The sequence below is a fragment of the Thunnus albacares genome, chromosome 15 (assembly GCF_914725855.1).
Source record: "Thunnus albacares chromosome 15, fThuAlb1.1, whole genome shotgun sequence".
NCBI lineage: Eukaryota > Metazoa > Chordata > Actinopteri > Scombriformes > Scombridae > Thunnus > Thunnus albacares.
Genome location: NC_058120.1, coordinates 5,184,186 through 5,198,303, shown reverse-complemented (window position 1 = coordinate 5,198,303; position 14,118 = coordinate 5,184,186). Strand labels below are relative to the sequence as shown.

Here is a 14,118-nt window from a genome sequence, read left to right as displayed (position 1 = left end):
AATCTTATTCCCAGTTAATTCTAGTCATTAACAATCAGTGACTACACATTTCTATCTTCACAAAATCTCAAAGATATTTTGATGTCTGACTTTAGCTTGGCTAGAAAGTGAAAGTTCCAACGATGATGAGTTTTATCCACAACAGTTGATTTTCCCACAGACTGACTTAAAGGGAAAACGCGATATTTTTCAACCTGGACCCTATTTTCCCATCATTTTGTGTCTAAGTGACTAATGGTGACAAAAAGTTTTGAATTTGTTCCAGTATTGAGCAAGAGCGCTTCAGCCTCAGACACGAAACAGGCTGCAATGTAATCCTTGGGGGCAATTGTGCCCGTCAATGTACGTCCACTAAAAGTGCTTGTTTTTGCCACTGACAGGCTCAGACTGTTATTATAAGGGTCTGACAATGAAAGTAAACACAGGAACTAGCCGCATGTAGCAGCTTTTTCTGCAGGGTCTGATCTATTGCTGCAAACGGATTTACAGTGTTTATAAAACGTTATTGTCCTGGAGGCTGTTTCACCTCCACAGAATCAACTGGATGAAAAAAATGTGGCTCGCTGGACCAAACGTAGTGTCACACGGTAAGATTTCAACACATAACTGTGTGAAAATTACAGTATGTAAGTCACCCACATCTTCATCCATGCATGTCGGTTTGTTTACACGTGCAGTATGAGGCTGACTTTCACTGTGTTGGATTGTAAGGAAACTAAAAAGTTAGCCATAATGCTGCTACGGACGGCTAGGTTATGTGTTTACTTTCGTTGTCAGGCATTTATAATAATAATCTGATTCTGTCAGTGGCAAAAACAAGCAGTTTTAGTTAACATACTTTGACATTACGCAATTGCCCCCAAGGATTACATTACAGCCTGTGTCATGGCTGCTGGCCGGCGCTCTCGCTCAATGCTGAACCAATTTCAAAAAATTTTGTCCCCATTAGTCACTTAGACTCAAAATGATGGGAAAATAGGGTTTCCCTTTAAGTCTAGACGTTTGGTGTTTTCCAAGTATTTGCCATCTAATTAGATGGAAGGTGTAATGTTGACACGCAGTCATTAATATGTGTGTTTGTGTTTGCATGGCAGCTAAAAGACTAAGACAAGACATACCTAGACATAACACAAAGGGCTGCACTCTTTTTTTCTCCAGTATGTCAATGCAGTTTCTCTACAATAAAATGGTAACACAAATCAGGCCTGAAATAATGAGTTGATTGATTGATTAGTTGATGAATGGAAAATGGTGATTTTGAAAATCAATTTTTCAGTCAAGTAAATTTTGCTCCAAACCTTTTCTGGTTCCAGTTTGTCAAACATGAGAATTTGCTGCTTGTCTCGTATTATTATAAATTGAATATCTTTTTCACAATTTACTGACATTTTATAGATAAAGCGATTGATCGGTTATTTGAGAAAATAATAGATAGATGAATCAATAATGTAAAAAAATCTCTAGTGTCAGGCATAATATATACAAAATTCTTAAATTAAGCCTGTGTAGTAATCTGTTATTACTCTGTTAGTATTAATATTTTCATGTTCCCATCATGATAAAACACAAAGTTTAGACAAAATAGCAAACACTGTGTTATATTAAAAAGATCATTTTTTTTCTTGGTCAGTAAAGAATTTTATTTTGTTTGTATTTGGGAAATGATACTTAGACTGAAGTAACCACCTGGATGAGTTATTGCAATTAAGTCAAGTTTGTGTTTCCTGTATTTTTTTTATATAATTGTGGTGTTTGGACATCATTTTAGTTTTGGGTCTGTACCCAATCAACTGACAATTTGTCATGGCGACTGCCGTGCAAAAAAGTTTGCAATTGTATGTTGTTTACAAATGTTTGGAGAAAACACTTATTCTTAAAAATGTTGTTTTGGAGAAAGAATGGTTATAGAACTTATTGAACATTTCTCAAACAGCAGCCGGTGACCCACTGCGGCTAAATGAGCGCAGGGAAAACACTGCAGCGCTCCCTCTGTTCCTGGGCTCTCGTTCGGTTGGAGTTGGAGCAGCCACTAGAAGCAGTTCCAGATCCCACTTGAATGTCTGTTTATCTCTCCTTCAGTTTGTTATGATCCGCAAACTCTATCTCCTGTTCAGTTTACATTCCTCTGAGCATCACCCCAGTCACACTCCAGTGATTCTGTAGCAATTTAGATCTGGTTTGAATTTAATTTCTTTCTTTCTTTGTTCTTTTTGGTGGCTAGCTCTTTCATGCTCAACTCTCTGCTTGTCCTGAATGTCTGCAGCCTTAGATACACTGTGTGACCAGCACTATATGTTCTCACACTCTCCAGTGATGACATGGAATAGAAAGGTTATTTTACAAACCTCAAGTATCGTCTTCAGTGTGCCTCCATATGTATCCCGAAAACTTTCTAGGACCAGACTCAAGCCTCTTCTGTACTTTTCTCTTCTATTGTATCTTCTCCATGTGGGAAAAACTCCAATCCTTTAACATGTTTCCCACCTGTTTGTAGAGCTGGAATATCATTGAAATTTTAGAGTTATATTGCAGACAGGGAAAAGGAGGGAACTTAAGTAATGTTCAGGGAATATCATGGAATTTAGAGGAGCATCACTTTCCAGGATAATACCACAATGTATTTTCCAGCTTGTTTACATTCATGGCAATTAGATGGTTGTTTATACTGCGGATGTATTTCTGAACAGCAGAATGAGGGAAGTAGGCCGCTTTCTCCCATAAAACCTTTATCAGCTCAAAACAACTTCTACTGTTGTCATGGAGATGTCATTTTTTTACATCCTGTTTTAAAGCATATACAGTAACTACACGCCACTTACTGTAAATACATCATTTGACTGAATGCAATCCTCAGCAGTCAGTTTGGACATCCAGATTTTCTATCTGGAAAAAAAATGAAATGTTTTTTGCAACTCAACAATATTTCTTTTCTTGTTTTTTATACAGATAATGATCCTGGACAAACAGGGTAGGGGAAACAGGTGCAGTGATGGACAGGCGTCACCAGCAGTAATAGTGAGGGAAGGAGAAATTCAAGATAATCACCGCAGTGCAGCAGAAGTGACCAAATTAAAGGAGATGCTGACGCAACGTGATAACGAGATCAGTATCCTTTGACAGGGTGAAACCAAATTAATTTAGCTCCAACTAGTGCAGTGCCCTTTCAAAACGTGCCTGTTCAGAACGGGCTGATTGCTTATTACTTCTTGAGAACCACATATACATATATATATATATATATATATATATATATATATATGTATATATATATATATATATATATATATATATATGTATGAACTGACAAACGTATTAATTAAAACAATAAGGATTTCATTAATTAAATGGTTTTAATCCAGACAGAGATTTCACCAGTGAGACTAAACTGAGGTTGAACCGTAGAAGCAGTTTACAGCCTTCCATTGGTTGATTCTGCTACCAATCAAACATATTTGCGCTCTTATTGGGTAGTTTTTACTGCCTCCGCTTGTTTTTTCCTCCTGTGTGCTGAATTCACTCGCCCTCTCTCTCTTTTCTCTTGTGTTTTTTAAAATGAATCAGGAAGCCTACAACAAAGCCTAACTTTTAACATTATCAAACGAAGAGATATGTCATCCCCTCGTCTCTCTCATGGCAGGGTTGTACAGCTCTGATCATGAAGTGCAATCGCAGACACCATAAGCCCCACCACGCCGCTGCAAAGCAGAGTGTCTGATCGCTTGTTTATTCAGAGTTTAAATTTATTAATATAAATCATGCCGTGTGTCCAAATTCCACCAAATTTGACACTGCACTCCCTTTGTTCCCCAACCATATACCTGCCAAGTGTGGAGTCAATCGGACAAACGGTTCAAGAGATTTGCAAAGGACACACAGACACACAGACAGAGATTCCTTCCTTTAGTAGATAAATTAAAAGACTAATTGAGTTTTTGTGAGTTTAGTCTAGAAGTTAAATTGGACAATATGAGATAATAAACATGTGTCACCCACTCTGTGTCTGTGTGCTTTAGTATACATTAGGTTATATAACTGTAGGTCATTCACCCTTTTCTAAACCAAATAAAATGTTTTTTCTATGGTTTATAGATTCACACCTTGCTTAACAAAAAGAATAAGTCTGTTATTGGCTAAAGGCTAAAAAAACATAAACAGTCTGGCTCACTTTCTGTTTGTCTAGTGGGAAGAGAGATTCATGCCACAGAACTGACATTACTGTTGTTAAACTTAATGACAGTTTTATCATTCCCCTGAACAAGTCTGTAATGTTTAGATACATTAATACATAAAATTAGAAGTGCTTGTCTAAGATAGTGCTAGAGTCCCCAACCATTTCTCTGGATGCTCATATATTAGCTCTACAGCAAACACATACTGTATACTGTAGCAAACAGAGAGGATTTAAATGCCACTACTTTCATGGCATTCTTGTATGGTCTATAAAACATCAGATGAACAACGAAAAATGTTGATCACAATATACTAGAGCACATGGTGATGTCTTCAAATGAATTGATTTGTCTTGGCTACAACACTTAATCAATTAAGCATTCCTTACTAATCATCACCTTACCAAAAGTGCAATGTAATATAATAATTGATCAATTCATTGTTGCAGCTCTACATTTTTGATAAGGTGATGGGTCAAACATCCCAAATACCCAATACCCCAATACTTAGACCGACAGTGTGACAAAACATTGTCGACAATGTTATTTACAGAACAGCTTCACCTGATCCTGTTTGCTAAACCTGTTCTGTTCTGGGTTTGTTCACATCTCACTTATTGTCTGTTGTGTAGCACAATATAGTGTACCGCTGGGTGCACAGGTGGTGTAGGAATAAAGTTCCTGTCCACCTCCACAGAGACCCTTGATTTGATTCCCTGTAGCAGTACCTTGGGCTTATTGCTATGAATTTAAGGCGACATGTATTCTAGTCCTTTTCACTGCACCGATGACTCCATGGCACACAGTGTATCAAAGAGGAAGCATCCTGCAGTCTATATCCTCCCCAGATGAACAATGGAGTTAACAGAGACAAGGATGGCAGATCATAGGGAACTGGCATTCCAAAGTGGGATAAAATAGGAGAAATCCCCCAAAACAAATTGAGTAAGGTAGGTTTCAACACAAACTTAAAATTGTGTCTGCGTCCAGCCTCACAGTTTAATCACAGATACTGTTGATAGTAAAATCTTCATTAGCAGAAAGCTATTCATCCTAAAGTAAACCTGCCTCTGTTATTGCAGGATTGGATTACAGAGCCTCTGCAAACACATGAATTATGAAATGTAAGTAGTCTTGCATTCATCACTAGTCCCCCAAAATACACATGCAATGTTGTTTTAATGTGTATGCTCAGATATATCTTCATCTAATGACTGCAGTTAATCATAATTACTATTAATCATAATTATGGTATTTGAGCTTGAATATGATATTTCTAATGGCTTTATGGGATTATTCTTCCCTCAACCCATCTTGTTGCGGCTTGTCATTAGATCACAGCACATTAGTTGGAAAATTGAGATGGCTTCTTGATTATTTAGCCACAAAACCTCAGCTCTCCAAAATAAATAGAATATTATCATGCAGATATTTGACCATAGTATTTCTTGGACCAAGTATGTGTAATAGGAATGTAACGATACTTCGTGAGATAGTAAATTTGTGATACAAATATGTGATGATTCAATTTGGTGAGATGAAAAATGTTAACGATAATTGCGATGCTCTTTTTAAACGGCAGCGTACTATCTACTTTTGAATTTGCAGCATTTTAGTTTCCTTTAGTCAGAAAATGAAAAATGTGAGAAGATAAAAGACAAGACAAAAACAGTGTGCAAATATTGTGAGAGAACGATGAACTACCCAAATAGCACCACTAACATGATGCAGCATGTAAAACAGCACCATAGTGAGAAGCTCTGGTCACCACTGCCTGAGTGAAAAGAATTACTAAAAGGCCAAACCATGCTGACAAGCGGATTTGCAACCCAAAAAGATTGTGAGGTGCATTGATGTGTTCATGGCAAGAGATATGAGGCCGTTTTGCGTGGGATTTTGGCTATTGGTCAACACATTGGAGCCCAAATACTGCATTCCATCATACCCGCACTTTAGTCAGTTTGTAATGCCAGCGCTTTACAAGGAAACAAAATCAAAGGTGGTTCAGACCCTCAGAGAGGCAGATAGCAATTACTACAGACAGCTGGACCTCCAGAGCTACCCAGAGTTATCTTATAATCACAACCCATGTGATCACCAGTGAGTGGGAAATGGCGAGTTCTGAAAACATTGTGAATGTCCACAGATCTCAGCTTCTGCCTGAAAATGTAGATATGCTGATATTCCTTTAAAAAGTATGTAAATTCCAAGCTAGGAACACGGGCCAAGCCTTAGTTTGTTCATTTGAAGAGATTTCCTTTGTTTGTATTATTCATTTGTTTATTTGATTTGGGATTTGTTTTAAATTCAATTTATTTCAATATATTTTCAGTTTCACTTTTACAAAGAAAATGAAGTATGCTTTGTTTTGCATAGTTTATACCCTTCCTCTTTAATATGATAAAAATAAGATATAATATATTTTGTAGATTTGTCTGATGAATAAATCTTTTCCAGTCATAATTTGTATTCAACCTCATTTTGTTAAAAATCGTGAGAAAATCATGTCGTGAATTGTATCGAATCGTGAGTTGAGTGTATTGTTACATCCCTAATGTGTAATGTGAAATCCTTTAGATTTTACCTCTCAAAATGACATACACAGGTTTTCACATGTTTTGGCCAGTCGTGCACATGCTTTGCCAACCATGTTGCCTTCATGTTCTTTCAATGTGAAGTTTGTATATAATGTTACAGTAGCCTAAACTGTCAATCCCTCAGTCAGGGTGGTCTGTCTGCAGCATGTAACACTATAGTTTGGGTAGACCAACCCTGTAGGGGTGACATCATTTCCAGCTAGAGCACATAACTATCTAGATTCAGACCATCTCTACAACTTAATCTTGTATCCGCTAGCTAATCAACGTGCTTTCCATGTCTGTGTAACTGCCCCACCTCCTCAAGTCTACCCTGCTAAAACAGTTACTGGGAGCCATGGATTCCTTTTCTACAGCCCCACTGTTCCCAGACTGACACTGAGTCCTCACAGGCTTAATTATGAGAGAATTCCCTATAAAACAAAAGGGTGTATCCCTACCCACTGCCCCTGTGTGCTACCATGCATGGGTGACTCTACATGGGAGTGGGGCACCTGGTAACGCTTAGCCGACTCTGCTAGAGTGATGACACATCCACCACTAGCGTGATGATAGAGCAACAAGGAGAACAAAACAATCAAACACTGCTGCCTTTTAAGAGTAACAGAGCACAAGCATTTGTTTTGTGGGAAAAATGCTTCTGTCCTATCAATCTACAGTAAATTTCAAAGTGGAGCTACGATGGAGAAATGTATCCCATCCCTTCTAATTATGACATTCAACTACATTTGACCACTTCTTCACCCATAGGAAGTTAGAAAATTGAGCCTGAAAGGTTAACACTATGATAAGCAAACATGTTGTGAAAACATTAATTTGGTAGCAGCTTGCGTTAAACAGGTTACTGTTTAGTAGTGAACTCTGTCTTGCACATTTTACCCACATGATATCTGGGTATTGACACTCAGATGTTTCAGTTCCAATGCCATTTGGAACATCAAACATGAGCTTCCATAGCGCAACTTTGAAGTAAAAATAATTTGATTTAGATTTGTGTTGTTTTTTTATTTATTTGTTTTTCTCAGGCAAAATTCCACATGATGCAGGTTAGCATACAAACAGATCGAACATACAGTGGCATGAACACAGCCAAACTAACCATCCAAATTATTGTATATCCTCTTACTGTTGAGTACCTGAGACAATAAGCACTTGCAAATTGTGGCGTAGGATTTGGATTTCATAGTATTTGAGTTATTAAAACTTACCACAGGAATATTTTTTTATATCTCATTGCATGTGCATGTACCATAAAGAGGCTTTACAACAGTAAGCTGTTAATTAATTTAATTTTCCAATTGAAGTGGAACAGGGATATACAGTGGTTTGATGGCAGTGACCCAGGGTCATAAAGTGGAAAAAACTCAATTTTAAGGTACAAAAGATGAAAAGTAGTGCTCACAACTAGCAGATTATTCAGTTTTATTTTCTCTTGGCTCACTTGTGCTGGTGAATGTATCCAAGAAGGATTTGGCTAATACTAAATCATAATTGCAATAGTGATAAGGTGCAGGCGTTAACATTATGTTTACTGCACTGGCAAAGGTTTCCTGGATTCCCTTAACAACTCTGGCCATTGTTCAGTATGATTCAGATTTCCCCACAATCAAAATAATGCCATAAAATGTATTGCTCAACGACACTAGTCTCCTCCTCTTCCTCGAGTTCAAAAAAACCCTCTGGTGCTTATAGTTGTAGTAGTTTATGTACTGTGTTAGGGATATTATTTTTTAAGAAAATGTCATCACTATAGAGGTAATAGAGTTGGCAGTTTTGGTTAGCCAGAGAAATATATGGACATCCACTAGATAAAATTTGATACAGACATTTGTGGCTCCCAGACAGTAGATCCTAATGACTTTGGTATTCCGCTGCTTTCATGTAGTTTCACGAGCAGGTTGACATTTTCTGCTTTATTGGTCGGGAAAGGCTGGGGATAAAATAGGTTAGTAAGCATGGGAACCTTGCTTTGGGTTGTTCTGTGAATTCTACTCCAACATTCCAACACATTTAATGCTTTAAGCCCTTGTGAACTGTCACGATCAGAAAGTTGCATTTGAATATCTCTGGGACTGAACAAGCTAATCATCATTACTGGTCCTATTATGGTGGTCATGACTATACAGATGTTTTACCTAGTGGGACAATCAATGCAGAACTCGAGGTTTCATTGTTTGCTAGTTTTCAGTCACTCAATTGTTACTTTGTGAATGAGCTGTGTAGCTCATCCAGACTAGGTTTTTTGAAAACTTTTCACCTTTAAATCAACTTAGGTTTGCGTCCAGCTGCAAACTTCTTTTGCATATATGGAAATGGCCCAAATGGGTCTTTTTACAGACTAAAAATGTTAAAATGTAGTGTTTCCAAAGATTGATTAAACACATACCTAAATCATTTTGTTTTAAATGATTTGAACTAGGGAGGGGATACGTTTTTTAGATATAGGTTAGATATAGGGACTCACCTAGTGCTCTGTTTACACAAGCATTGACAGCACTGGCATGTTTGGTGTCTGTTGGACAGCAGCTGCCATTTAGATTTTTTGGCTGGATTGGCCACGGACCAGCCTTATAACCCTGACTGTCTGTCACTGACTGACTGATTAGATGTGACTGATTCTCTGAGTGATAAAGTTATATCGTTGGTCAGCCAGCCCAGTGTTGAAGTTTCCCCATTGGCCGGTGTTTCTCTTTCAAAAAGAATTGGCACAAATAGTTTCTGTTACATCTTCACGGGTTGTTTAGAGCGGAGGCCTGAGTGGAGCTCCGAAATCAGTTTTAAAAAACATACGTTTACCTACTGAAGCATCTCACACGGAGGCTCCAACACTGACAGGAGCACCAACCCATGGATACAAAGAGACATGACAGATCCATTTTTCTAGCCTGCACAGCAGCTAGCAGCTAGTTAACATGGCTAGCATCGTGCTGTGTGTAGCCCATAGACTGCATAAAAATAAGGCGTAGCCGTTGTTTCCGGTTTAACAGCACCATGCTGGGCAGGTAACAGGTGTGTTTACAGTGTGTGCTCTGAAAGACGTCGTGGCGCTGATGGACTGTCAGCCTTGCATGCTAATCCTACATAAACATATGTATGAGACAATATGTTTACAGACATCTGCAGAGATAGATTAAAGAGCAGAGGGAATTAATAAATAATTAGAATGGTTATAATTCAAATGAAAATAAGCTTGCTCTCAAATCAAACATCCCAAGATATGAGTGGAAAGTATTGTTCTTGCAGCTGCATTTATACCCTTTTTTTTAATTTTTTTTTTTAACTCAAACGTTGCTTAACCATGTCATGTGATGCTACTTCAATACACTTAAGCAATAAATGTTAGTGGGACCACTACAGAAAATTGCAGATAAACATTTAATATGTGCAGTGCAGGGTGATATGTGGGTGATATGTCTTGTTTCATATCACCCTACACTGCACATTGTGTAAGTCCAATAAGGAGAGATGAATCGGAAGTGTATAACAATATTAATTGATAGCGACAGAAAGATTTTAGAGTGTGAAGCATCTGCATAAAGCGTAGGCCCTTTTGAAGATAGGAGATAAACAGGATCCCCCTGGAGTGTAGATGCTGGTGGTGGTGGAGTATAGAGCCAGCAGGTTGTTGATGACCTTTGGACAAGTCTCTCTGGATATCATGGAGGTCATGGTGGTGATGGGGAGGAGGTGGGTTGCACAATAGTAGGTCTGAAAGACAAAATGGCAGAATTGCAGTGATATTTAAAGAATGGCATCTGGGGACTGATTGGCTTGAGAAATAGGGGCAGAAAGATCATTGGTGATGGTCAGAATTGTGAATGAAGGGATTTTTAACAGTGTGGGAAAGTGGATGTGACAGAGAGAAATATAACAGGAGGAAATAGCAACGTTCACCCATAGTGAAATAAAGGCGGAAGACGAGGGAGTTGATTTTCCTTCTTGAAATTTCGCCAAGGCTTCATTAATTGACCCTGAACTCTAATTTGTGAAGTATCCAAACCAACTGTGGTATTTTATCATTGGAAACATTATAGAGCACACAAATGTGAAGTCATTCACAAAAAAATGTTGTTTTTTTGGGGGGGGGGGGGGCATCATTGACATTGATTAGTCAATTCATGTGTTCATACATTCTGTCATCTGTTTTAGCTATTTTTATGTGTTCTTTGATCACCTCTGTAAAGCCCAGTGCTGATGCTGATCAGAGGTCACTTATTACAGGTCTCATGTCCTTGTCAGGGTCTGTTTGATGTGTGCGTATTGTCAAGCTCAGCCTCATGGAGAGCCAGAGTGGAAGACAATAAGATATGGCACACATGTCTGAGTATTATTTTCTGTTCCCAGAGCTGTAATGGTGGTCACTTCAAGTGTCAACATCAGAGAATTGCAAATTTGATTTGATTTGATTCAGCTCCACAGAGGCTGGATGCACAATTGTTTAATGCTTTAGTGCATCTTAGAGGAGGTACAACATATGTAATCACTTTGTAAATCATCATATAAATAGCATGGGCACTCTTATTATCCAAGTTAATATTTGAATGCCTGAATTGTTCATTACACCCCAAAATACGAATGTAAATTAGAAACAGATATTTTTTGCTATTCTTGGAGCCTTATCAGTAAAGAGGCTACTGTACAAATTGTTCAGTTAGTCCTGAGTGTGTCGCTAGAGGAAAAGATCATGGGGTCATTAAAATTATGAGGGTTCATCCACTCAACAGTGTGAATGTGTTCAGCAAATGTCATGGAAATCTGTCAGACTATCACATAGGCAAAGCTGATATCTTGACCTTAAGGTGGCAAAGGGGGTTTACCAGAAACATTAGGATTTCACCTCTGGAGGACAGGAATACATTCCCAACTTCATGTTAATCCAGTCAGTGCATGATAAAATATTCTGTAATGGATTACTTTTTAAGAGGAAATTTTGAGCTGATAGTGGCTATAGACAAAAGGTCAAGGGTTCAAAAAATGACGCTCCTATCGGCAAGACATCATTCATCTCTGTACCTTCCAAAACTGTTCCAAATCACTGTTGAACTAAACTAAAGGCATTTGCTGTTCTTGCACCATTATGGTCAAGGATTGGTTTGGTTTAGGCCCAAAAACAATTTGTTTAGGGAAAGGTAAAGATTGTGTTTTAGGTTTAAATATTTACCTGGTAGAGGTTGGGGTACCATCATGGCCATGGTTAAAAGAAACCAACGTTGTCTTTCTGAAGGGAACAGGGACAAACAGTGGTCTCAACCCCGACCTCCTCCCTATGCGGACTTTGTGGCTCCATAACAATGTTAAACTCTTTCTTCCTTTTCTCATGAAGGACAAGATTCAGAATTCATACAGCTGTGAGAAGGCCTTGTCACTTGAACATAAATATATATTATTATTGGGCATTTTGCTGAAAAGACTGATGTTGTTTGTCTTGGGAGAACAGTCTTGGTGGTTGTCAAGACTTCATGCTCTGAGCCAAAGTGTTGGAAACACAGATGGTCAGACTGGCACTGACTGATCGGCACACATCAGTGCGGGGAAAAACATGGTAATGAATAGAGACCGGAAGCCTTTACCAGAAGATGCTGGTTCAGATTCCTTTGATTAGAAGACATTAGTAGATTTGCTATTAGTGGCTTCACTCCAAAAATAGAATAATAGTGTCTGTCTGTTCTAGGTACCCATCTTGCTCAAACCTTCCTCCAATACTGCAATTGTAATCTAGCATCTTAAAAGGAGGACAAAAAGTTCTTTGTTTAATTTTTGTAACTTGAAATTGGAGCAGTTTGTGGCACCACTGAGATTGGCATTGCACCTTTGCCAGCTGTGGTAATTTTAAAGGCATTTTCTTTATTTCCTGTGATGTCTGCTTTATTGGACAGCATAATAGAGAGTGACAAGAAAGATGAGAAGGAGAGATTGAATGCACATCATGAGCTGAGTTCGACCACAGCATTTTGAGCGCATGGCATGTGAAGCAGCCCACAGATCTGTCGTGCAACCCCCAAGAGAAATTTTCATCATATACTAGAAGTCTATGATGGTGTTCAGCATAAATGAAGATATCAGATGCCAGAGATCTCAATAATGGAAAAACCTGGTGAACAACAGTCTGAAGTAATGACTTGTGTGAAACAATGACATAGGACCCACAGAAACATTCATATTTCTCTGTAAAAGTTGGCTTCTATAGGTCATTTGGAATTGTGTCGGGTTTGATTTTGGCAGTTTTTAGAGGACTGCATGGTTGGTTTCATTGGAAACTGTAATTGGAGATGTGGTTCCTTCATGTTATTGTTCCCCCTGACATACCCTTTGTATTGCCTGACAGGAATATAAATTAGCTTATCTAGCTCCTTCAAAAATACAGCCATTCATCATCCAAAATAATGACATTCTGACTTTTTTTTTTCTTTGAACATCCTAAATTATCTGCTGACCACCACAGTTTCAGTCTGGCCACAGCTAGACGTCTGCTAATCTCATGGTAGGAACATGCTTGAGGAACAGACTAATGTGTTGACTCTAAATTATGGGTTGTTAGTAGGCCATCAAACACACTTCCATTCATAGTGGAAAAGCAGGCAGATAGGGCAGGAGCTGAATGAATATTTCATGAGACTGTAATGTTTTATTCATACAGGTAATGTATACAAAGATCAAAACTAAAGGTTGGAAGCACACTTACTAGAGGAATAACTTAGGAAAGCTTTAGCTTTTCACCTGCTACCCCATGACAAGCTTTGATGTCTCGCTTTCTGTTGACAATCGTAAAAGCAATCTTGGCAACTGACTGTAAAATGTCTTGATCATGTTTTTCTTTACACAGGTTTCCCATGCAATACTAGTTCATACAATTACAGTTTTCCCTCAGTCAGCAAAAAATCATCTACTTTCTCACCGGTAGTGGTAACATCAATGAGCTCCTGTCACTCTACAATCCTACAAGTGGTGTGCTGAAGCGTAGCAACCAGGTGTCAATTTGATAATCAAATTAGAAAGCGTTGAACGAATCTATGCTCTGCTGTATTTCTGTATGCTCTGCTTTTTTCTTTTCTTTTTTTTTTTTAAATATGTGAGGCCAGCTGAAAGCAGTTTGAGTAGGAGGCAGATGATCAAATACAGAATAGTACTGCAATGTTGGAAGCAAAGTGCAGTACGTGGAGCAAAGGAAGTGATTATAGTAAATTGTCCTAATGCATAGAGACATTGCATATGGAGAAGTGGAACGTGTCATGGCAGTAAAAGTGTGAACAGGATCTAAGCGGCAGTTCTTGCCTTTCAGCCTCCTCATGTAGCCACTCAATTACTCTCTGTCACACTCACACAAGAGCACCCAGACATACAGACACATCTAC

At 38.4% G+C, this 14,118-nt stretch overlaps 1 protein-coding gene across 1 annotated transcript in view; it reads left to right on the top strand.

Annotated features, from left to right (window-relative positions):
• The window catches only part of kif6 (kinesin family member 6), a 67,162-nt gene that overhangs the window by 30,543 nt on the left and 22,501 nt on the right, over positions 1–14,118 (top strand). The window contains exon 12 of the mRNA XM_044374982.1: positions 2,947–3,106. Coding sequence (XP_044230917.1) covers positions 2,947–3,106 — 160 coding nt within the window. The remainder of the gene's footprint in view (positions 1–2,946; positions 3,107–14,118) is intronic.